At 38.8% G+C, this 25,858-nt stretch overlaps 1 protein-coding gene across 1 annotated transcript in view; it reads right to left on the reverse strand.

The window, feature by feature from the left end:
- Positions 1–4,114: 4,114 nt before the first annotated feature.
- Positions 4,115–25,858, reverse strand: part of KIF1A (kinesin family member 1A) — a 97,391-nt gene continuing 75,647 nt past the window's right edge. The window contains exons 36-49 of the mRNA XM_032225371.1: positions 24,343–24,427; positions 23,075–23,180; positions 16,323–16,349; positions 10,501–10,615; positions 9,725–9,858; positions 9,360–9,421; positions 9,041–9,186; positions 8,594–8,806; positions 7,423–7,500; positions 6,179–6,303; positions 5,904–6,050; positions 5,464–5,656; positions 4,472–4,590; positions 4,115–4,217 (exon numbers count right to left, since the gene is read on the reverse strand). Coding sequence (XP_032081262.1) covers positions 4,175–4,217; positions 4,472–4,590; positions 5,464–5,656; positions 5,904–6,050; positions 6,179–6,303; positions 7,423–7,500; positions 8,594–8,806; positions 9,041–9,186; positions 9,360–9,421; positions 9,725–9,858; positions 10,501–10,615; positions 16,323–16,349; positions 23,075–23,180; positions 24,343–24,427 — 1,593 coding nt within the window. The 3' untranslated portion in view covers positions 4,115–4,174. The remainder of the gene's footprint in view (positions 4,218–4,471; positions 4,591–5,463; positions 5,657–5,903; positions 6,051–6,178; positions 6,304–7,422; positions 7,501–8,593; positions 8,807–9,040; positions 9,187–9,359; positions 9,422–9,724; positions 9,859–10,500; positions 10,616–16,322; positions 16,350–23,074; positions 23,181–24,342; positions 24,428–25,858) is intronic.

Below are 25,858 nucleotides of genomic sequence, written 5' to 3' on the forward strand. Positions count from 1 at the left end.
TGGAATAACCAAGAGCAGAGTTGCTTTAGAGATACGTGGCTCCCATCTGTAGCTTAGAGAATGTTAGGTGATACTTAGCATGGGTACCAAAATGAAAAATAGCACAAGGTTAATTAGTTAACCAAATTTTGGCACATTTACCCCCAAACTTCATAGTATGATTTCAGCTATTTTTTAAAAAAGAAAAACATTTAATTTTGAAGTGTTCTGGATGATATAAGTTCTGGATGTTATAAGGGTCATGTCTTCTGGTGTCCACAAGCATTACAATGCTAGTCCTTGATTAATATGGTGCTACCCAAAACTGTTGCTGGTAATCAGAGGTGGGTTTCACAGAAGTTTACTATCAGTTCGCCCTGTCTGTGTGCATTTTGTGAGCGTGTGTTCATTCTGCCTATGCACTAGCCAGGGGAGGGGTGCCACTACGAGTTTGCCTGAGCCAGCTGAATACCACCTCTGCTGATAATGTATCTGCGTAAAGGAAAATACTGGAAACTATTGTTTTAAATCAAACATGCATTAACCTGCCTTGGGTATTTTTTTTTAAGAACAACTAAATGAATAAGAAGGGTTAAACGGCAAAACATTTTGAGAAAAGGAACTGCACTATAAAAGACAAATTGGCCTTGCCTTGCAGTGATAAATTCATGGCAAGCAATACAAAAATGAAAGGCATTCCCAAATGTCAATCTCCTACCTCGGTGACAAGTCTTTCTAATGGTCTTAATTTAGATAGTTTTCCCAGCCAGCACAGCTTCAAATAGATGTTACTGTTTATTTATTCCTTTCCCTAAAGTGTTACTTTCTTCAGTTTAAAAAAAGGCAGGAGCACCACTAGAAAAACACAAGGGTTGCTGGAGGATGACTTTTGGGTGTTAATTCCTCATTAAATGTGAATGAACAAGACACACAATTTTACTGTAAACACATTGTCTGGAAGCAGCTTCAGGCTGGAAAGCTGAAATGAATAAAATTGCCCATCAAGGCTGTTTTTAAAGTCATGATTATAATTCTTTGCTATTTTGCAAACACAAAGAGTAAATAATGAAGATTAAAGTAAATAAAAGTGTCACTTGACAAACTCTTAAATCTTCTCACTGATTGGGCAGTAAAAATACCTTTCTTGTGCATTTAAATTAGGGTAACACATTCTGCCCAAATAGTTGTCCCAAACACCCAAACTTGTGTTTGACTGATCAGAATTAAGAACTAGTGCTAAGAATAATTCTTAAAAGAGCAAGACAAGTGTTTACATTAGGTAAAAGAATGGAAACCTGGATTCCTCATAGATTTGATGAACTACAGCTTCCAACATCTTTCATCATTATCTATGCTTCAGGTAGCAGCTGGTAGCTACAATTCAGCAATGTCTGGAGTTGGTCCATGATGCTCAATTTTGACCCCAGATCAGTAAGAGATTGAATCTACTAGGCTCTGTCCTATAGACGTTTAAGAATGGAGATTCTTGAAGGAAAGAAATGCTATCTTAAGAGAGTTAATCAGAAAAAAATATGTAGAAAATCTCACAATTATATAGTGGCTGCGTTCAAACACCATTAAGTCATGGTTTACAGAATAAATCACAGTTAACTAATTTTATACAACACACCAAATCATAAAACATCAACAATCCACATTTTCTGGATTCACACAACAATGTAAGCTAAAAAGAAGCAATTGGCTTGATAATGTGTGAACCCAGCAAGTATCTTCCAGTCAGAGACTACAACATTATAAAAGGATTCTGGAGTTATTCCTGCTGAAATCTGTATTTTGTACCTCTGGGACACTTTGCCAAAGGGATTGTGACATTCTTGCCTTTATATTCACACATCTCACATCACATGCACATGAAATTCAAACAGTATATCCTTAAACAAACTTTCATCTGGGCATCACACAGAGGACCAATGGATGCAACAAAAAAGTGGGAGACAGTGAAACCAAAGTGTATCCATGCTGTGCAAATCAAGATTCACTATTAGTGAAATATGCCACATTCCTAAGAACATACATTAGAAGGGCTGGGGATCTTCAGAGGCTTGCCAAAGTTTGGCTTACATAGATACCCATTTTATTAAAAAAATCACCAAAAACAAGAACTCTTGAGATAAAACACTTTTGCTTTTAAGATTACTCTAAAAATTTAATAAAAATGAAAATATCTTCCTCAAGTATTTAGTGCTAGGGATTGATTTATTTTTCAGTGTCTATGCTTTGGTCAGCTTCATTTTCCAATTGGTCCATTCCACTTGGAATTCTAACACTTGAAAAAGAAAAAAAGTAGTGAGATAACAAGTATATTTTGAAGGAGATTTTTAACAGCTTCACTTCCTATAGTGACAGAAAGGCATACCCTTTCCTGCATAAAGATCCCTTTCATCTTTGCTATATTCCCACTGAATTCTCTAAATCTACTTTTCTCAGAAAAGAAAACAACAAACTATCTTTTTCAGACAATCAGTTTTAAGTGCAACCAACACATAGTAGTTCTTTCTTTACTGTGGGAAGACTAGACACCATCTCTTGAGTTTGCACTGCGTATGTCGCCTTCTGTCCACCCTTCCTTCTCAAAGAGTGCAGCCATACTCTTTCAAATGGCTATATTATACCATAATTAAATAGTATCTATGACATCACTAATGAGAAGCATTCTAACTTCTCCCAGTCCTGTTAGCTTTCTTTCATCTGGTATCTTCCATGCATGTAGAGCTACTTTGACCATGTTGACAGGGAAATCTGGGAACTACAGCCCTAACTCAGTGAGAGGGCAGTAGGGTAGAGAAAAACTGTTCCATGCCATGAATAATATTTGGCAACAGGAGAAGAATTAAGCAGCTCTCTCACCAGCGTTTTCTTTTTAGGAACAGCACATGTTCAGTGCCAGCTGTTCATCCTTATTAAGACAAGATCAGCGCTTGCTATACTTCTTCCCTCTTCATGGGCTCTTTTTTAATTAATGAAAAGTAATATTCTGGGAGCAAAATAATACTTGGGAGGAGAACCTGCTTAAACTTTTCCTTCACAAATTATTCTGCTTGGAATATGTGGTGCTGGCTACCAGTTGACTGGTTTCAAAAAAGGGTTGGACCAATTCATAGAAACAGTGGGGATTGGTGGCTATTAGCCTTTATAGCAGGGTGACTGCCTCTGAAGGCCATCTGCTGGGAAACTAGTGGAGTTCCTTGTGCAGTTGGTTGGCCACAGTGAGAACAAGCTGCTGGACTAGATTGGCCAGTGGTCCAATCCAGCAGGTCACTTCTTATGCTCTTGTATAAATTTACAGCTTCATTTTATCCAATGGAAAAATGTAAGCCACCCTACAAGAAAAAAAGCAGCAGAAAGGGGGGGGAAACCCTGCTTCCTCCATTTTCTGTTGCTGTTCCTTTGCCTTCAGTCACAGCATTTAAAAAACAAAAACTGTTTATTAGTGGAGGGAAGTGGGTAAGGAGCGGGAGAATGTTGTTAATTAAACAAACTGGAAAGGAATGTCCAGACAACAAATGCAGCTTGAAAAGAAAATAAAGATAGCCACATAAAACAGAGATGGATTCTTCTTGCATCATCACCCTGGCTCCTTTGGGTATCTCTTCCTTTACCAAAAATGCAGTCCAGCATCAGGAACATGCATAAGTTAGGGAAGACCCCAAAACACATGATTAACAGAATGCATATTATTTTCAGTGAAGTAAATAGAAATAAATACTTTATAAATATAATCTCATACTAGTCTTTTTCTATCAAGTAATTTGTAAAATGTCAACGGTAAGTAATGAATTAGCAGCACATAATTCTATCACTTGTATCTCTTTAAATAGCATTAACATTCACTCTTGCAAATTCCTATCTCTTTAAATTGAACAATTGATTTAGGAATTAAAAAAAACAGAAGGAAAGAAAAAAGCTCTTGCTTTGTTAGTAGTCATAAGCCACCCAATAAAGAGGAGAGTGGAAGATCACTTATGTGCAAGAATTCCAGGGAATACTACCCTTTTAAAATTACACAAGGGAAATGAATTTGCCCAATGAAGCTGTAACTCATGATGGGTCACTCTGTGGCACAGGCATCTGAGGAGATGAATGACAGGAAAATTCCAATTTTCAGATGGGGATCTTCCAACAGCACCCATTATTTCACTTTTCTGGATTATTTGAGATGGGCAGCTCTTTTAAGTTAAATTCTTGCCTGGGTTGTTGTTCGTCTTGATAATTTGGATCTGTTGGAGAAGCCAAGATAGAACAAATGTAAAGGTTTGAGAAAAAAAAGAGGATTTACACTTCAAATTTCCACCCAGGTACAGGAATAAATGAACTAGTTTACTCTTCTTCGAGAAAAGCCTTTTTCAATTGGTTTCTTCCATAATTTTATACCAGCTATCCAGCAAGTTTAATGGGAGCTGTTTGTGCAACACAAAGAAGATGTTTTTTGGAAAGTCATTCTAAAGAGGAGTCCTTTAAGGCATTCAGTTACCTTATTGATCCAGCCAGGAGAGGGTTAAATGCATACAGCCAATCATGCATGTCCTTATCATTGCTTGCTTGTAGCAGAATTCCACGATGTTCAGTGCACACTGCAAAAGTGTTAGGGGTCTAAACCAAGTAAAAAGTTGTTAGTTAGACTCATTCATAGAAGAACAAGATTTTTCAGAGTATAAGACACATCTTTTTACCTCAAAAAAGAGGCTGAAAATCTGGCTGCGTCTTATACACTGAATACAGCATTTTTTGCCTCCAGAAACCCTACCCCCTTCACCAAAATGGCCCTGCATAGCTTTTAGGAGGCTTGGATAGCCATCTGACTGAAACGGTATAGGGTTTCCTGCCTAGGCAGGGGGTTGGACTAGAAGACCTCCAAGGTCCCTTCCAACTCTGCTATTGTATTATTGTATTATTGAACCATATTTTCCATGCATGCAGTCTTAACAATCCATATTGCAACAGTCCTGGTCTTAAAATATTTGCTGCACATTTTGCTAATATGGAACTTGCAACCTACATTAATGAGGATAGGTTTTGTTATTTGTTCTAATCCCAAAAAATCCATTCATCAAATTATTTATTGATATATTTATTATAAATATAAATTTTATAAATAACTTAAGGCTGCGAACATATCCAACACACCTTCTCCTCTTATTTTCCCCACAACAACTACCCTGTGATGGGAATCGAACTAAAAGAATGCCTAGCCAAAGGTCACCCAATCAGCTTTCATGGCTAAGGCAGTTTTAGAACTCACAGTCTCCTGCCTTCAAACTGGCTCTTAAAGTGGTTACTATCACTTTAACAGTATGTTTATCTGATAGTCTCAATAATCATCTTAACCATAGTGATTTTCTGCCTTAAACCTAGTTCCTATTTACAGTTATGTCAAAAACAGCCTTACTATAGTATTTCCTAGAAAAGTAAGTAAAGAAAGCAACCTGTTGTGGGGACACTTATTTGAACAAAGTTTGCTCTTACTTTTAGCATTGCCTGCTGGTCTTCACTGTATTCCACCTGAGCTGATGAGAGATTGAGGACTGCTCTCTCCACAGAATCTTTGTCGTTGTTATAGATGTACACATAGGGGCGTCTCACCACCACATAGCGCTTCACCCACCCATTTGTATGGGGTTCCAGAAAGTGTAGGTAGCCTTTTCTGGAGACAATAGGGCTGTAGAGGAGACACATTGGCATCCCACTTAGTAATTACATACAAACATCACAGTGTGTGCTCAACAATCAACCCTATGGAGCAATTTTGTGGTCCCTGGCAAATCTGGGAGACTGACGGTTGGGATGGGTCAATATAATTGGAATGAGATGATTCCTCTGATAATCTGATCCACCTCATAATGACTGGAATAAAATTCACAGTTTCGGTCAAGTTGCTAATTGTTCCACTTGCCCATAGTTTTTACCTGACCCGAATCTCTTGAATATCAGGAACCAATAGGCGCTGGATTTCCTTATCATCCTCGGGCCCACAAACAGGAGATTTCTTCTTCTCTCCTTCGATGGTGAGCTCAATTTCTGGACTTTCTACTCTGGAAGAGAGCTGGAGAGTTCTGCAGAAAAAAAGCAGGTTTGTAACTTCAATTACATTTTGACCTATGGTCTTTATTTTTCATAGTAAAATAATGTACCTTTGATACATAAACAACCCCGACATTTTTAGCCTTGCCAGCTTTCTTACCTGGCTTCTGTAGCACTATAATGGCCTTCGATCAGGGATGGACAGGTTGAGGAGGGGGTCAAAGTTGCACTACCAAGGCCTGACATGGAGGGGTCTCTCAGCAGAGTCACTGACATTTCAGATAGCTGGATATAAAAAGAATCTGTCACTGGATATGCTTGTCTGGAAACAAATATCTCCAAATCTTGGTTGCATGCTTCAGCACTTTTGCAACTATATATTCAGGACCATTTCAGAAAAAAAGCATCCTAATGTCTACAAATTATTCTCAGTTATCATTTATTCTTCTAAAGCAGAGCTGTCAAACTCAAGGCCCGGGGGCCAGATCTGACCTGTGGGATCCTTAGATCTGGTCTGTGGGCCACCCTGGAAACAGCGAAGGACTGGCCTGCGGTGCCTCTGCCAGTGAAAATGGAGCTGGGGAGGGCCGTGGGCAATAGCAGTAGACTTATATACCGCTTCATAGGCCTTTCAGGCCTCTCTAAGCGGTTTACAGAGAGTCAGCATATTGCCCCCAACAATCTGGGTCCTCATTTTACCCACCTCGGAAGGATGGAAGGCTGAGTCAACCCTGAGCCGGTGAGATTTGAACTGCTGACCTGCTGATCTAGCAGTAGCCTGCAGTGCTGCATTTAACCACTGCGCCACCTTGGCAGCCCTCCTGAGCTCCATTTTCACTGGTAGAGGGTTGCAGGAGGCAGTCACAGCCGAAAATGGAGCTCGCCCCCCCTTTTTGTTAGCTGAGCACTCAGGCCACTACAGGCGCCCCTGACACAAGTGACATTGAGCTGGCTACGCACACCCTGACCATGCCACCTGCCCCACCCCAAGGTGAAACACAACCCTGATGCAGCCCTCAATGAAATTGAGTGTCAAGCCCCGAGGGGAGTTTGACACCCCTGTTCTAAAGGGAGTACATGTAGTGAAAGAGAAATGTTTAGGACATCAGAATGAAGTTAGAATAAGCCCTCTAGGACAACTTGCAATTTGTCTCACAACACAAAGTAGAAGTTCAAGATGAGAACATTTCAGATCTGCTGGGATTCCATCATTTCACTATTATCAGAATTTGACATTTTACTGTATATCGATTAGTCTCCTTTTTGGCCCCAAAATCCAATGTATTCTGAGCTGTATTAGCTTTATTCGGTATTCTGGGAGTCAATTCTGAAATGGATTAGGTTTTAAAATCTGAGGGATAATAAGACTAATAAATAGATATGAAAGCACAGAAGTTATTTTACCTTGCTCTCACTTGCACTGACACACACATGGCTATGGCTGTACTCTGTGTTAAAAGTGTGTGTAAGAAGGCGCAAGCACTGCAAAAAAATGGAGAAAGAGAAAGATGAGTTTTGATTCTGACAAGAACAAAAATTAAACATATAGGTAATTCTCTATTTACCATCACAATTGGGTGGCGTTAGAGGATCGCCACACTACCTGACTTGATTTTGCATTTAGAACAATCATAAAGTGATTCACCACTGTCATTAAGTAAAACATGTGGTCATTAGGCAAATCCAGAATCTCCAATGGGCATTTTTTTTTACCATTTTCCATCAGAAAATGGCAAAAAAAAGGGCAAATCATAGTCACATGACCAGGGGATGCTGCAACTGGTTGTAAATGTAAGATGACAAGTGCCTCACATGACCATGGGGGTTGGGGCAGCATTTCATTTTACAACAATCAAAAGTGCTTTTCAGCAGTGTTTTTCAACCTTGGCCACATGAAGATGTCTGGACTTCAACTCCCAGAATTCCCCAGCCAGCATTCGCTGGCTGGGGAATTCTGGGAGTTGAAGTCCAGACATCTTCAAGTGGCCAAGGTTGAAAAACACTGCTTTACAGGGTTGTCAAGCACTCTTTCCAAGACAGTCAAAACTTTGAATGGTCATTAAACCATTGGACAAGTAATTAAGTGAGCACTACCTGTAGCTGAACAAGTCTGGATAACTTTTATTCCTATGGACAGTCTTCCTGTCTTTCTGTCATCCAGAACAGCAAAGATTAATAAGGACTCCAATCAATGGTTCAACATTTTGAAGAAGTGGGGGAAAGGAATATTTTTTTGTAACAGCACAAAACAAGTATTTATAACTAATGATAAAAACTAGTGCTGCTGGAAATTACCACCATGTACCAGTATTGTAGAAATCTACAGATATTCTCAATGGGCCTTCAAATTAAGGAAATGCTCTTTTCTGAGAAAGCTTTCCTAATAAAAATGTTATTTCTTCACTCAGAAATGACTGTTACTTTCAGAAAAAAATACTACTGGAACTTGCAGAGAATATTTAGATGCCTTCAGAATGCAGGTACAAAAATACCCATTGGATCCTAGACTTAAAGGAAATATGAAGCCAACTTTTCCAGCCCGTCCCAGCAGAGAGGCACCTTCTGTATTCTATACCTTGACTGCAAGTTCTTTCTGTCTCTCACTGGGAATATCAAGAGGTAAAGGCCTCCCTTCTGGGGTACCATCTGCAGAGATTGGAGATGAGACATATGATGTGCTACGGGAATCAGAATCTTCACTGGAGCTTGAGGACAAGGAATCCAGACCTAAGCGCTGAGTTGTCTCCAGCTTCTCACGCAAGAGCAGATAATGTCTTGTTTTCTCAACCTATGGAAAGAAAGGCGAGTTTGCAATTGATACCTTCCGTTATTAGAAATGGCATGCCAGGTGGAGAATTGTGGAACTTAGAATCCATACATCTAGAGGGCATCCAGGATGGAGAAGAGCATTTTAAGTATTTTATTCTACATCATTCTACTCTTGCCACCTGGCCCATTAGTTGGGCAGGACTAAGTTAATGTGAAATTGACAGTTATCAGGCGCCTCAGGCTAGAGACTTACTTCTTGTAGAAGACTCAGTTTTTCCAGTTCCCACTGATGATCCAAGATGAGACTATCACTACGGGGTCGCCACCCAGCTAAATTCTCTTCTCCTCGTACGTAGGCTACAGAGGTGTCCAGCACACGCCTTCTTCTCCTTTGCATACCTACAGAGGAAATCTTTACTCAGCATAGCTGTGTTCTATAAGCATGTGCAACACATTCAAATTTTTTATGTTATAGCAACAATTAAGTCTTGCCTTCTAAAGCTATATCCCTCTTGTTTAAGTATAAGCCCAAAATCTCATGGAGACCCTTTCATAAAGACAAAATCTTTTACCTGGACTGCCAGCATCAGCAACTCGGCAGAGGCTGAGCTCATAGACCCCAGTCACACGGTTACTGTAGCAGAAAGTGAAAAACAGAACAAGATAACAGAAGATACACCATTCTTATGAATATGGTACATTCAAGGAATCATTTTACTCCACTTCATCTTTCAAGATGAGAGGACAGAACTCTGTTTTTTGGGGAAATTTAATGTTAAGCTGAAAGTTTTATATGGAGCCTAACAGCCCTAAGTTAAGTCAGTGAACATAACATAGTTAATGTCTACGAATAAATACACCTACAGCTTCCATGTCAGTTGATCAGGAATATATTCTTTATCCCAATAAGATGTGCTTGCCTTCTGGCCTTTTTTACCTTTCTGAAGCTCGAAGGCTTCCACTTCCAAAAAGATTGCGGATTGATCGAGAAGCAGGGAGTTTGGCATCTCTGGAGTAAAAGACCATACAAAAATCTTTGGTGACGATAGCAGGTTGAGTGCAGTTCTCCATCTGAAATGAAAGCATAATCTTATTATACTCTTAGGCCTGAAGGACCACACATTAAGCTCCAGTTAAGTTGATTTATACACAAGATTTTAGTCTACTAATGGACAGTACTAAACTGTTTAGATAAGAGTTAACTGAATTCAAGAGAGGCGGGACTTGGACTGTTTGTGGGAATATAACAACTCCAGGTTAATTCCTCTCTTGACTCTAACCCCAGGCTCTGTCTCTCTTTCACATATACAGTGATTTTTTTTAAAAAAAAACAAGCTTAAACTGGTGATTCATTTCTATATCTGTGTAATTTTCTTGTATTCCTACAAAAGTTGATTTGTTATTGTCTTTTTTATGGGGTTTTAGACAGAATATTGAATCCAACCCACATGCTTCACTTTCATAAAGTTCCTAATCTGATCTGGCCTCAGTAGCTTTCTCAACATCAGCCAAGGCTGAATATCATTGATAACAAAGTATTAAACACTATCTCAAATCATTCTATATTCCTGGTTATATGCATATAGAAAAGGGTGGATTTGGATCATGAAGTTATGCTTGGCATCATACAAATTTTGAAACATAGCCTTGCAGATGCCAATGTGGATCTGACAATTGCACAGAGAGCATTATGAAGGCACTGATATGTCTTGCCTCAATATAAGCAGAGAGGGTCATGTAGATTTTTTCTCTGTAAGGGGTAACACGATTCAGGAGCAAAGAGTTATGCATGGAGCTATCCCACGCTGCTTCAAACTGGTAAAAAGTCCTGCAGCAGAAAAAATAAAATACCACGTTAATAAAAGACTATAAATTGTTATGAAACATTATTAATAGGAACAAAACACAAACATGCACAGATGCACGCACACTTACACATACACACACATAGATCTGTCTGAATGATGTAGCCATACTGGAGTACTCTGGCCCTAAATATAATATCTTGTTTGAAAGGCAAAAGTGAAAGCATCACTGGGAATTCTCAAGGAAGGTCTTGGGGTATATGATAATTATTTTTTTAATGGTTTCATATAGATATAAATCATTTTGGAAAGAGACAGAAAAACAGGGAAAGAGGAAGGCAGCACTTGAAAAGGGAGTTACATAAACATGGGGCATCAAATAATAAACAGGATTAGAGCTGAGAGTATGCCAGACATAAATAGTACCCCCACTGATCCATTCTTCTGACTAAATGATTCTAAGCAATTGTGAGATCTATTGACTTATTCTTATTTTGGAACTGTTTTTATTTAGATAGCTGCCCATTTCACATAAGGAAGCTCTGGGCAGCCTATAATGAAACTGATTATTCACATATATTATAAATTGAATTTAAACAATTCAACTATTTAAATCAAGACTGGGGCAGGGACTAAAATCGGAATGCTATGCATGATGTAGCCACAGTGTGGGTTCCCTACTATCAGGGAATCCTCAGACTTTGTGAAAAAAACACACGCACCATGTTTTGAAGACTTTCTGGAAGGACATAAGGGTTGGGGCTAGCTTCACTTAAGAGGGAATAAGATTCCACAGGGTGGACCCCACAGCCTCCAGGCACCAGGACAAGACATCATCAGCATCACTTAGTAAGCCAGGAGCAGGGAAGTACATTTGAACATCATCACCTATTAATAGTCCCTTAATAATGATAATGAGATGATGGTGACTGATGATCTCAACCAGTAATTTTATGTAACTGTTAAACGTGTGGAGAGAACACCAAAATCTATGGCATCCACATAGTTGGAATCAGAGGTGGGTTGCTACCTTTGGGTGAACCGGTAGGGGAAATTGGGATTGGGTCGCCGAACCGTGGGGACAGCAGGCTGGCCATGCCCCCGAACCAGCTCTCCGGTCACCACTGCTGTTGCCAGCTAGATTTTTAATCATTTTTAATGTTTTGCACATGCACAGAACAATTTACACTCAACTGTGCATGAATGTGCAACGCACATAAAGTGAACTGACAGCAACACCAGCAACAATTCTCCCCTGGTTGGAATGGAGGGTGAGATCTCTCATTCCCAATCAACACCAACTATTATCAGATCCAAAGGAAGGAAGAGAACCTTCCAAAGGAAGAGAATATATTTCTATCCATTTTCAACTCCATGGTTGATGGTATCTGCAGCCACTGTGATGCCCAGGATGGATGCACTACCCCCATCGCATTCCCACCAGAGATCATCCAAAAATGCAATTTAAGATGCCATCTAAAAGAGAGTGGGGAAGAAGCAAACGCACTTAGGTAGCAATTGAGAAAGATCCTTCCTTGATATGGAAATAACTGGTCATCTTAAAGTATTGCCCAAAGCACTCCAAGGCCACATCTCTTCAGTCAAATATGTTAAAATAAATAATCTTTCTTCCATTGGAAGGAGATACTAATTTTTGGCAAGCATAATCAGAAAAAAGAAATACAAAGTGAGGATGCTCAGTATTGCTTTGAATTCTACATCGCCAGAAACATTTTCAGTATTACCTTGGCAGAGGTTTGTTACAAAGTCCTTGTAACCATTTACCATGGTTTTTTGTTTTTGCACATAACAATTTGCAAAATTGTGGACTATTATACCTTTAATCCTTAGGGTGAAAAATATCTTCTACACATTAGATATTAGTCCATAAGTTCTGAAACATTGCTGTGCCATTCATGATAAATGAATTTATGTGACCCATCTGTGAATAAAACTAATGCTTCCAAAAAACAGTGAGTAGATAATTTAAAATCCAAACTTCTAATGAGAAGAGTGAGCTTGCTTGGATTTGGATTTTTCCTGTACTCTGGGTGTTATAACTAAGACAGTCACTCCCATTTCTCATTCAATATTTGAATATCTGCTTATTAGAGCAACCTTCATTATACAAGCCATTGCATTTGTATATGAAAGTTGGAGCCCACTCAGACTGTGCAGGTAGTCCTTGACTTAACAACAGTTCATTTAGTGACTGTTCACAGTTACAACGGTACTAAAATGTGACTTATGAACACTTTTCACACTTACAACCATTGTAGCATCCTCATGCTCATGTGATCAAAATTGAGATGCTTGGCAACTGGTTCATATTTATGACTGTTGCTATGTCCCAAGGTCACACGATTATATTTCGTGACCTTCCGACAAGCAAAGTCAATGGGGAGGCCAGATTCACTTAACAACTGGGTTTTAACTTATCAACTCCAGTGATTCAATTAACAACTGTGGCAAGAAAGATTGTAAAATGGGGCAAAACTCACTTAACAAATGTCTCATTTAACTGAAATTTTGGGCTCAATTATGATCGTAAGTTGAGGGCTATCTGTACTTCAGGCTTTCTTGTCTATATTACTTGGACAAACCAACACTTAGCTTATTTAGGCAGTCCATAATCATAGCATCCTGTAGTGCTATGGGATATTATGCCCCTTCAGAAATCCAGATTTCCATAAAGAATAAATTCCATGGCATACTAGCTGTTCTGGTCATGTTGGAACACCCAAAGGAGGTTGCAATTCTGATAATTAGAACACATGTCCAATTTTCCACCTATACCCTTTCAATCACATTTTCACTTACAATAGTGTTTCTCTTGTGAAACATGCTTGGATCAATTTTAATTTTTTTAATATACCAGGGGCCATTTCAGAAATTACTTTCCAGACATGATCAAAATACTGGCACTTTTTCTCTTTCTCCTCTTTCTCTCATTTTCATCTGAGCATCCTCAAGTTTTAAAAATATTCTGGCATTCCACTATCACCAACATTCAGTATCAACATAGTCAGAAGCCTCTTTAATCATAAGAAACACCAATCCACCTTTTGGAAGATAATTTATTAACAATAGATCTATTACCAAGAACAACAGCTGACTCTTGGTAAAGAGGATCTGAGTATTAGTTGATGCACAATTAACTACCCCATTTTACACATCAGACATTTTCACAGACATTTTGCAAAAACCAAAAGAGCTAAGTTCACTGAGACACGAGCAAGTCAAAGACAAATTCCAAAAGGAAGGAAACAAGTTTAGGACAGGAAGAGTGTAGAAGTGAAGAGAAAAGGGGGGAAACCAGTAAGAGATCAAGCAAGGGTATGAGAGAAAAGTGAGACAAAAATACCTAGTGTCATTTCCAAGTGAAATGCTATAAGTGGAAGGCAACCCAAGACAAACACACGTACAGATACACAAAGAAATTAAAATGTCAGAAAACATTGTTTATAGGTGTCTGAGAAAAGCCACCCAGAGAGGCAGCTACACAGAGATGCATAGAGATTTGAAGAGATCAGCCATAATTAGTTACAATACTGTTCTCTCTTCAATCTCTTAGTAGAAGGACATGTTTACAATAGGAAGCCCAGAATGTTGTGTTGGATATTTCCCTCTTGTTTCCTAGCTGAAAGTCTAATAGTCCTGGTGATTCAATTAGATTTTTTTAAATCTATATTATCTGTAGATTAAAAAATCAAGGAAATTTTCTTTAAGCAGGTTCTTATCAGAACTGTGATTTCCAGTATGAAAATTGGGTTTCAGTCTCTCCCAACCTGTTGCTTAGAAGACATGTAGGGATTACAGCTCTCTGAATCACTTGGCAGCCTGGAGTTGTAATCTTTGCACATCTGGAATGCATGAAATTAGCTGTGCTACAATGATTTCATGAAGGTAAGATTTACAGGAAAAAACCCTTTCAGTCTATAGTACTTCCCTAAAAAAAAATGCAGCTTCTCATAGCAGTACTGAGCAATGATACTGTATTGAGCAGGATTCAGCAACTTTAATTTATCAAATCAAACTACTGTATGCCCTAATCACCAAGAAGGAACAAGCAAGGTGTTCCATGCAAAAATGCTATAGTAAGATGAGAAGTAATATAGCAATAAATAAATCCAAATGGATCTGAAAAAGGAAGTCCTAAATTAGAAATATTCATTCTAATAGTGATAAAATAATCCTTTCTAATCCTCAAAAGGTAAAAGCCATATCAACTTCATCTTTCAGATGATCATCATAGAAAGTCTGATGCAAACTTTGTTGTATAAACCCACACCACATAAGAAACCATTAATGGAAACCAGTTCCATCATGGTGCCTAGAATAGACAACAGAAACTCAGTTCAAATTGGCAGAAAACTACAGAGGAAGGAACAAAAATACTGGCATCAAGGCAGGAAATGCTTCTAATTTTAGTGAACTGAGCCATAAATCACAGCGGCCACATCTGTCTTGTCCAATTTATCCATGGTATTTTCCAGCCAATTATCTTTAATGATACTTTTGGTACCAAATTTTTAAATTTGAATGATTAATTAGGAAGCACTGCAATAAAATTGTATTTCTTACAGTGACCTCATAAATTAAGAATATAGTTACAGTAATTGCATACTGACTTGCAACTAAAGTTGATATTTTATCCTTATTTATCATATTTTCTATCACTGACATCTCTAAAACAAACATATGCTAAGTCTTAAGTCTAGATTCCAGAGAGCAAAATAGGTCTAATTCAAATACTAGACTAAACTAAATAAACCAGCCAATTTTTCTTTCCATTTTCCACTTTAGCTTTTCTAGTTTGATTTTAAATTCTTCAACAAAAGAAATAAATCAGTCTACTGGGGTTAGGGAATAGGGAAATGTTTAAAGAATTACTTTTACATCACAACCTAGCTCTTTTGATCCTATTCTCTGGCCTGGCATAGCTTTCCTTCTTAACATAGTGTCCTGCAGCCAGTGAGACCAGCAGGATCGTATCAGTTTTTAAAGAATTATCTTCAGTAAATTCCAATCTTCCTAGCATGCAGAGTTGGCAATTTTATTGGCTCCTTGGGATGCTTTAATATCTAATCATTGTCACAATCCAAGTCATGCAATCCATTTGATACTTGAATTCGTAGAGTTACCTCAGACTGCATTTTGAACAGTTTTTGCACCCACATCTGACTGAAGACTGCCTAGGAAGCCTGTTAAACCCCCTTCCCTCCATTGATGGCTCTTTCACCCCATCCTGGGATTACCCTAATCTCCTCTCTCATCCCCAGTCACACGGAGCACAGCATCTCATGAAGCCTGCATCAGTTCAACTCCTTTTGTGTCACTGCCAAAGCCAGAAGCAGGAGATGGAGGAGTTTCAGTACGGACAGGCCAAGCCAGCATTTTTTGGCAGAGATAGAGTGGGGGAGGAAAGAGGGAAACCAAATGGAAAAAAATGCTATCTCCCATTCCCCAGTGCCCAAAGAGAGTATATATGGATGAGAGAGAAATAAGAAAAACACTGGCCTTTGAAAGAAAGCTTACAAAAAGCAACAACCGAGGAACAAAATGGAACAAAAAGAAGCCCAATGATGCAGAAGAGAAAAAAGAAAGGAAGACGCTGGTGTGTTCAGGTAGGTGGAAGTAAGTTTAATCTACAGCATTGCTAACCCAATGCTGATTTGAAAAAGGTGCGTGAGAGGAAATAAAATATATGGGAAAGCTCACAAATAATACCTAGGCATATCCGAATCAAGAAACTGCCTGCAAAAACACAAACAATCACATGGTTAGTTTAAATGGGCAGTGGTGGTGGAAGTGGCAGTAGCATCAGCAGTTTTATCATGCAGTCTTCCAAAGGATAAACCCTACCAACAGCTCCTCTCTGTCCCAAATAGAAAGAAAGCTCAAGGCCCCCTGATGAACACATTGTAAATTAGTAAGTGGAGTAACAATGAGATACACTGAAATGTCTATGGCAGTGTTTCTCAACCTTGGCAACTTGAAGATGTCCGGACTTCAACTCCCAGAATTCCCCAGCCAGCGAATGCTGGCTGGGGAATTCTGGGAGTTGAAGTCCGGACATCTTCAAGTTGCCAAGGTTGAGAAACACTGGTCTGTGGCCAGTTTGGGAGCTTTTATTGCAGAGCCTTAAATCCAATCAATTCACTCAAATTCAAATGAAGTTTCTTGTCATTACATCGCTGCCTAAAGCAAATTTAAGCTCCCTCAGCATTGTGAAGGTGAAAGGGGCAGAGGCTTTGGTATGTTTGCAGAAGTCCTAAAGTTAGATTGACAAGTGCATGTCGGCTACCATTTTACCACGATTGCACACAGTTCTTAATCAGGAATTTATGTTTACTATACCATCTAGATCAGAAATGCCTGCCATTTAGAAAAACTGGAATTTAAGCTATCACAGTTCTAAGTTACAGAGGCGGGTTTCTCCAATTCCAAAATGGCATCCATTTCAGGTTTAGAAGACAAGGTAAACTTTTGCTTAAAGAGCTGCATCTGACAGAACAAAGATTGGGAACATCGGTGTCGGTCTGCCTCTCAACGGGGGCATTTCATTCCATATGTTGTGAGAACGCACTCATTGACTATTAACGGATATGTAGGAAAAGTACTGTCTTCATCAGAGGTGGGTTCCTACCAGTTCGCACCTATTCGGTAGAACCGGTTCGTCAAATCTACCGAACCGGTTAGAAGAGTTTCCACCAGTGGACCCGGAAAGCCAGTTTGGGAGCTTTTATTGCAGAGCCTTAAATCCAATCAATTCACTCAAATTCAAATGAAGTTTCTTGTCATTACATCGCTGCCTAAAGCAAATTTAAGCTCCCTCAGCATTGTGAAGGTGAAAGGGGCAGAGGCTTTGGTATGTTTGCAGAAGTCCTAAAGTTAGATTGACAAGTGCATGTCGGCTACCATTTTACCACGATTGCACACAGTTCTTAATCAGGAATTTATGTTTACTATACCATCTAGATCAGAAATGCCTGCCATTTAGAAAAACTGGAATTTTAAGCTATCACAGTTCTAAGTTACAGAGGCGGGTTTCTCCAATTCCAAAATGGCATCCATTTCAGGTTTAGAAGACAAGGTAAACTTTTGCTTAAAGAGCTGCATCTGACAGAACAAAGATTGGGAACATCGGTGTCGGTCTGCCTCTCAACGGGGGCATTTCATTCCATATGTTGTGAGAACGCACTCATTGACTATTAACGGATATGTAGGAAAAGTACTGTCTTCATCAGAGGTGGGTTCCTACCAGTTCGCACCTATTCGGTAGAACCGGTTCGTCAAATCTACCGAACCGGTTAGAAGAGTTTCCACCAGTGGACCCGGAAAGCCAGTTTGGGAGCTTTTATTGCAGAGCCTTAAATCCAATCAATTCACTCAAATTCAAATGAAGTTTCTTGTCATTACATCGCTGCCTAAAGCAAATTTAAGCTCCCTCAGCATTGTGAAGGTGAAAGGGGCAGAGGCTTTGGTATGTTTGCAGAAGTCCTAAAGTTAGATTGACAAGTGCATGTCGGCTACCATTTTACCACGATTGCACACAGTTCTTAATCAGGAATTTATGTTTACTATACCATCTAGATCAGAAATGCCTGCCATTTAGAAAAACTGGAATTTTAAGCTATCACAGTTCTAAGTTACAGAGGCGGGTTTCTCCAATTCCAAAATGGCATCCATTTCAGGTTTAGAAGACAAGGTAAACTTTTGCTTAAAGAGCTGCATCTGACAGAACAAAGATTGGGAACATCGGTGTCGGTCTGCCTCTCAACGGGGGCATTTCATTCCATATGTTGTGAGAACGCACTCATTGACTATTAACGGATATGTAGGAAAAGTACTGTCTTCATCAGAGGTGGGTTCCTACCAGTTCGCACCTATTCGGTAGAACCGGTTCGTCAAATCTACCGAACCGGTTAGAAGAGTTTCCACCAGTGGACCCGGAAAGCAGGCCATACCTACAGAAGAGGTTCCAAATTTTTTTGAAAACCACCACTGGTCCTTGGATATGATTATTCTACACTATCATGCTCATATTTATAAAACTCAGTGCCTCTGTGAAAGGTAAGGATGACTACTGCATTTGCGGTGCAATCAGAACATTGCGTGTGTTGAAGTTGTTTTAACGCAAACCAAAGATGCCTTTTAAAAAACAAGTTTACATCATATTCTTATGCATGCCAGTGCTGTGTGTGAGGTAATTTAAGGTGGTTCTGACAAGTGTTGTTGGCATCTTCATATCCGGTCACATGGGCGGCAAGCCACTCCCATCCGGTCACATGGGCAGCAAGCCACTCCCACAAAGGAGGCCACACGCACAGAGTAGGTTCGAACAATTTTTGAAACCCACCACTGGTCTTCATTGAGAAATTCAGGCTGTACTAAGTTTGCTTCTTTTGTTTTGCTGTTGCTGACTTGCCTCAGGGAAAAACTGTTCTCCTAGTATTTTAGACATTCTAATTCAGGCGTATAATTTTGCCATTGTGTCATTTCGTTCAATCTGATTCATCGTCACCTTTTGTATAATAATTCCTACAAGTACTGCCATATGGCTCTACAGGGGCTTCTTGCCAACACACAAGGAGGACTTCACAATGCTATGAACATGAAGCTAGTCTGAATTTCTCTTGCATCATGTTACTCAATGATATTGGGATACAGTGAACAAAGTCTAAAGAGATGGTTGCCTGCCTACTGGGAAAATAGTTTGGTGCAGAAGTGGGTTTCTACCGGCTGAATAACCGGTTAACTTCACATGCGTGTGTGCGCGCTGTTTAGCAAAAATTGAACTTTCGCCTTGCAAATAAGGAAAGGAACAAGGATACCAGCTGAGGAGTGGCAATTCAATCTGCCACCACTGATCAGCTGAGCTTTGGAAAGAAAGAAAGAAAGAAAGAAAGAAAGAAAGAAAGAAAGAAAGAAAGAAAGAAAGAAAGAAAAGAGAGAGAGAGAGAGAGAGAGAGAGAAAGAAAGAAAGAAAGAAAGAAAGAAAGAAAGAAAGAAAGAAAGAAAGAAAGAAAGAAAGAAAGAAAGAAAGATCAGTATAACCCGTGGGCGGGTGGGCAGGCCCACTTTCACAGAAACAGAGAACTGGTTCGCTCTTGGCTTGCAGTCAGAGCTAATGGTTCAGCCAAACCAGTCCGAACTTGTAGGAACCCATCACTGGCTTGGTGATACATGATAGCTGGGAACTGATACAGGTGCCCATGTGGGTGGATGAGCTGAGTTCTCCACAAAAAAATTTAGTTAAGTACTATCAAGATTTGAAGAAAGTTCCCAAAATTCATGCAAATTTAAAAAGATGAGAAATCTGGAAAATGCGTGCTCTAATGCCACCTTTGTAACTTGATACAATCCAGATAGGATCAGATTACAACTCCTACTGCACCAAGATAGAAATGCTATCTTGGGATGATGACAATTGTTGTCTCAGATTGGGAACACATCAGGTTGGGAAAGGCTGTCCTTGTAGATAGACCCTTTGGTTATTCTTTTCCTTCAGCCAAATCTGGCCAGCCTTGCTGACAACTTTAAGATGCCAGCCATCAATTCTGTTTTCATCCATTCAGACAGCTAAGAATAATGCTTGTAGAGGAGAAAAGACATGAAGAGGAAAGAGCAGCAAAAACCTACCAGTATGTGATTCCTAATCTTTCTTACTTCTCAGGCAATGCTCAGAAGCCTCAACAATAGACTTTTTGTGGTTTATGAGAATTTATAAATTTGGGTTTAATGAAGGCTGCTTCTTTGAACACCATAACATGGCACTTGGCTAATGAATGTTACAAATAAATCAAATGGTAAATCAATCCTGAAACATACTGAAAACAATCACACTCGGGTTTTCTGCCAAGAGCTGCAGAGTTTGGAAAAAAATGTTAGAAAAAATACCGCTTCTAGAATACAGTATGTAATACAGAGGCCTTTTTCAACCCGATTTCTTTCACAAGTCATAGAATCTGAATTCCCAGCACATTGAATTGGAATTGGATTTATATTCCAATACATTTGGAGAGCACCAGGTCAGGGGAGGCTGAGATAGAAAGCTCAGGAACCAGGGATGAAAGAAATATTGCATGACCAGGATTGATTGCTTTCATTTTGCAATGCAAAATCCATCATACAATTAGGAATACTTCCTAATATTAGTTTTAATCATTGATTTTACAGATGACTACATGTTGACAAGCCAAGATCCTGTAAAACAGAAGTTTGCTTGGCAAGTATGCTGTCAAGATTAGTGTAGGAATAACAGCTACCACTAAATAAACCTAGGAACAGTAGCTTCCAATAATCATCATTGATAATAGGTAAATTTCCTATAAGTTTTTTTCTTTTATTTTTGTTTCTAGGTTGGCTATTATTGTCACTGAAAAAGCTGACATCTGGAAACATCTTTATATAAATTGTATCTCAACTTCAACTTAATCAAAACTAAAGGTCTTGGTTAATATCAGTAAAAGGAACAACACTACTGTGCTTCATTTGGCTTTATTTTCCTGTTTTATTTTGTTTTATTTTTCTTCTGTTAATTTATTGCTATTTTATTTGGAAGAGAAAATTCCTTTTGAATAGATTTTTATATTACATCAAACACATGGAATTGATGCTCAAGGATATACAAGACATCAATGTCTTCATTGATATCTGACAGACAACATTTTAAAAAAACCTAATTAAATGGGAGGGTACGTGCTGTGTTCAACCAGTTCTAATAGTCATCTTTATTTATAGCTATGAACTATGTTCACATGTTTTATTGGCATTTGGGGAACACAATCATGGAGGATGGGTGCAGCACAGTGTTTGTTGGGATGTGATCATTTACCCAGAAAAAAAGTAACAAAGAAAGCTGGAACAATAGAGAGGATCTTCTCCATAAAGAAAGGAGAAGAAACAAAGCTGACTAGTCTCAGGGAATAGATATTTGCAACTGATGTGCCTTAACCATTTAAATTGTGTCTAATAGCCCCCAAAAGTTGCCTATTCCTGTCCTTGAACAATCATCCTCCCAACTCTTTCCAGGTTCCTTGGAAATTATAGTTCTAACATATCTGGACACCAGATTGGAAAAACCTGGACGGGAATGACTTTAATCAACTTCTTTTTCCTTTTCACATATTCCCTCACCAGCTTTGCTCTTTTCCATGCTATACTTACACCTTCTTTTGTTGAGAAATTTTTTATGCTGCTCTTGACTCACCATCATTTCCCAACTCACCCTTATATTCTTTCAGAGGGTTGCAAAAATCATACATGTTTAAACATCTGAATTGAGATCAATGTTGAGGAATAGACTCAGGATTATTTGATCATAATAACTTGGTCTTAACTGTAGGAGGTACTGAAAGAGAAACTAATCTTCAGAAAAAGATGAATGAATGAGATATCACATTGTCTTCTGTCTTGTTTTCCTAACAGAATAGCATTACTCACTCATCCATGTCTTTCCCTTTAGGAATAATAAATCATCCATTTGTTAATGAGACCGTGTTATCCTTTACCATTAACCTCTCATAATAATGCAATACCCAGACCCAAGGAAGCAAGAAAGGGCTTCGCGCTCAAACCTCTAATTTTCTCAGTATCTTTTTTAAAAATAGGTTTTGCAAGACAGGAAGAATCTGCAACATATCCCTATAACCATTTTTGAAATTGTGGAGAAGGGTTGTTTCATTCAAACTGCAGTGCTAAATCTGGAAACTCCAGTGTTTGTCATTATTTAGAAGAAAGAACTTCTACATCACCAATAGATTTTACCACACATTGTTCCATTGAAGAATGACTGGGCCTTGTAGAAAGATGTATGGGTCAGTGCTTTCCTTTCACAGTACATGAAAATATTATCAGCTTTCTTCTGCTAGGCTGTGAGATAAATTATAAATACTAAAAGTAGTATTTACAATAGATGGAAAATAAATGTTTGCAGACTGTTGTTAAAGCAATTGGGCCACAGTCCAGGAGCAAATGTAAACATATTCTGCACGTGGAAAGATGCCAGTCCCCCAAGGTCATGTAACTACTAACCATTTGGGAGGTCCTAGGTTGTTTCTTGTACTTCCATTTATTATTAAGTAATATTTCTTAAAACAATATTTTAAGTGAACAAAAGGAACACATAGATAAGTGCTGGGCAAGATGGACCTCAGCCACAGACACATGAAACTTTCTGCCAGAGGAAACAATACCAGACTAGACAAATCAATGATTTAACTGATACTAGGCAACTTCCTTTATCTCTTAAATGGTTAACCATGAGAAAAAAATACTGGAGGAAAACCATTATCCCTTTCTGAGTGCAATTTTGCCCTGTACATTTTTGCTAGCTTTGTCAGAACTTTGACCTACTGACTGTATAAAGAGTTAGGTCTTTCAGGAAAAACCTTTTCACGCAACTGGACACATATGGTACCAGACATATAGAAGTATCATGACTGATCCAGATTAGCTGAGTATTTTGAGAAACCTACCGATCATCCTGAGAGGGCCGGATGTATCCTGAAGAGAGGATGTTCAAAGAGAGGATATTGGGGTCAATGAGGGATTCATCTCCTTCTGGAGTGTTCCGGATTCGACCTACAATAGATGATAACACATACATTTTATCTTCCCTATACTGCTGCAGGTGAATTAGAGTAAGTATATTTCTAGACATCTAAATCATAATCGGATAAGTCTTTTCCAAAATATAAATGGAAGATCTGGAGTGATGCACACACAGCTTTCTCTCCGCTCTCCATTTCAACATGATGGGAGGCAGAAGGCAGAGTGTTGGAAGATTCATCCATACTGTATGTGCCATATTCCCACTGTAGTCATGTTTTATAAAGTCTCCAGCTTGCCATATGTCCTAACCATATGCAAGATTTCAAAGAGTCACATAAGTCATGTAGCTTGCAGGCTGCCCCATATAGTATGTCTATAAAGTGAGATATTCTCTAGGTCTTAAACTCATCATTGCTTATCATGATGAGAACTGAAAAGAAATCATACTGTTTGGATATTTTCATATTTTTTACCAAACTGAGCTATGCTCCTCTTAGAAGAAAGAGGCCGTGAACCAATTACACCACTGTAATTTGACAATCTCAAACTCTGTCAACATAATGCATCATGCAGTTTTCTATGCAAAGTTCCAGTCTATCCTTCAAACTGTATCAAAGGAGATTTGTTTATTCATTAAACATAGTTCTATTCCAAAATACTTCTATCCTATTGTAATCCAAGAGACTCTTGGAGGAGATGTGGTATTCCGCAGGTTCTGACCAGTTCTGGAGAACCAGTAGTGGAAATTTTGAGTATTTCGGAGAACTGATAAATACCACTTCTGACTGGCCCCACCCCCCATCTATTCGCTGCTTCCCGAGTCCCAGCTGATCGGGAGTAACCTTCCCCTGCCACGCCCACCAAGCCATGCCACGCCCACCAAGCCACCCCCACAGAACCAGTAGTAAAAATTGAATCCCACTATTGTCTTGGAGGCTATAGCGGAGATAAACTGTAAAACATCCAAATACAGGCTCTGTTTACCAAAATGAGCAACTTGTTACAAGAAGTAAAGAAAAATACTCAAATGCCATATTGCTGAAAGCTCTATTTTGATTCTTTTTATATAGCATCAGTATCCATACACTTTTCTAAAAATCAGTGATGCTGTTCTGCAGTTTGAGACTGCTTAGTTCAGATGTACTATACAGCTTCAACATTGATTGCTATATTGAACAAATATTTTGCTTACCCACAACCAGCTCCCTCACTTCCTTCCAGCGGATGTGGCTTCCTGTCTCATGCACCAAGGTGACTGTAATCCTCCTCTGGATACCCTGACATCCATCATACGGGAAAGTAATAGCAGTTATAAGAACTGTATTTAAAAAGCTAAGCAAATATCCTGCCCTCCAGAAGCAACCAGATAAAATACCATTAATGATAAACTTTATGAATTTATGACATTTATATGGCTGCCATATAACCTGCAGCTCTGGGTGGCCTACACTAAACCATAGAACACAACAAAAAAAAAGAGAAAATAACCAGTGTTATCTTGAAAATTATGAATCTACGCACTCCACTGATGTGAAGCTATCATAAGCCATGCCAGCTATCGCTCCCAGATAGTGCAGAAGTGAAAAAAGGTATCTCACAGGCAACCTCCAGAGCCAAAGAGTTTGCCCAAATCTATGGTACACGCGAAGTATTATCCTAAGTGGAAGTACATCAACTCCCATAAGTCACGGTATGCACGGTATGTTGGGCCAGAGGAAATATACATTAATATTTTTGTTGAACAAAACTATAGAAAATATTTTTGTTAAAAATATAGTTTAAAAATAGTATGTGAAGGGTTGTTTTTTTTTAGAAAGGAATGTCTTATTGAAAACTTTATATGCAGAGTGCAGGACACACAATATGAAATTGAGAAGAGCAAAATGTGGTCTTGTGAATATTGCTAAACTACATCTCCCAGCATATGTGGATTTTGGAGCAGCTGGGAGTTATAGTTCAGAATATCTCAAAGACCACATGCAGCACACCCATGACTACAAAAAGAAAAAAGTGCTCTTTGAACTGAAGCTACATTTAGAATTAATTTTGGATATATTATTTTAGCAGTCTCCAACCTTTGTGGCTTGGCAGCCCTGTTGGGTGGGGAGAGGGGAATTGGGCTGTGTGAACGTCAGGCTGGCATGCACATGCGCAGCTTGACTTATACAAGCAGTGCATCAACACGCATGTGTGTAATTGCCCGCCGGCCCACCATTCACAGAAGTTGAGCTATGTGCACACGCTCCAGCCAGCCAATCATGCGGTCCAATTCCAAACAGGAATTATTAGAAGGAAGTTTTCTCAATAAGCTTTTGTAAATGTTCTTATATAGTCGACATTAATCCCTCCGATATATATAACTATAAACATTGATGAACTGACTGTCTTGTACCAAACTCAGCTCACAACCAATATGTAATAAAGGAATGAATTCTCAACAGAATTAGAACTATTTTTTAAAAAAAGTTTTGAAAATGTATTTGTGTGTGTGTGTGTAAAAGAGATACAAATAATTCTTTTTCATTCAATTTGTAACTTTATAAGTTACAAATTGTAACTTTATAAGTTACAAATTGTAACTTATAAAGTTACAATTATAAGTAACAGACAGATTATTGAATAAAGAAACAAGAAAATAAGTGACAGACAGATTATTAAATAGAGCAATATAGTTACTAGAAATACTGAAATAATCTCATATATTTCTA

The sequence above is a fragment of the Thamnophis elegans genome, chromosome 10 (genome assembly GCF_009769535.1).
Source record: "Thamnophis elegans isolate rThaEle1 chromosome 10, rThaEle1.pri, whole genome shotgun sequence".
NCBI classification, from domain to species: domain Eukaryota; kingdom Metazoa; phylum Chordata; class Lepidosauria; order Squamata; family Colubridae; genus Thamnophis; species Thamnophis elegans.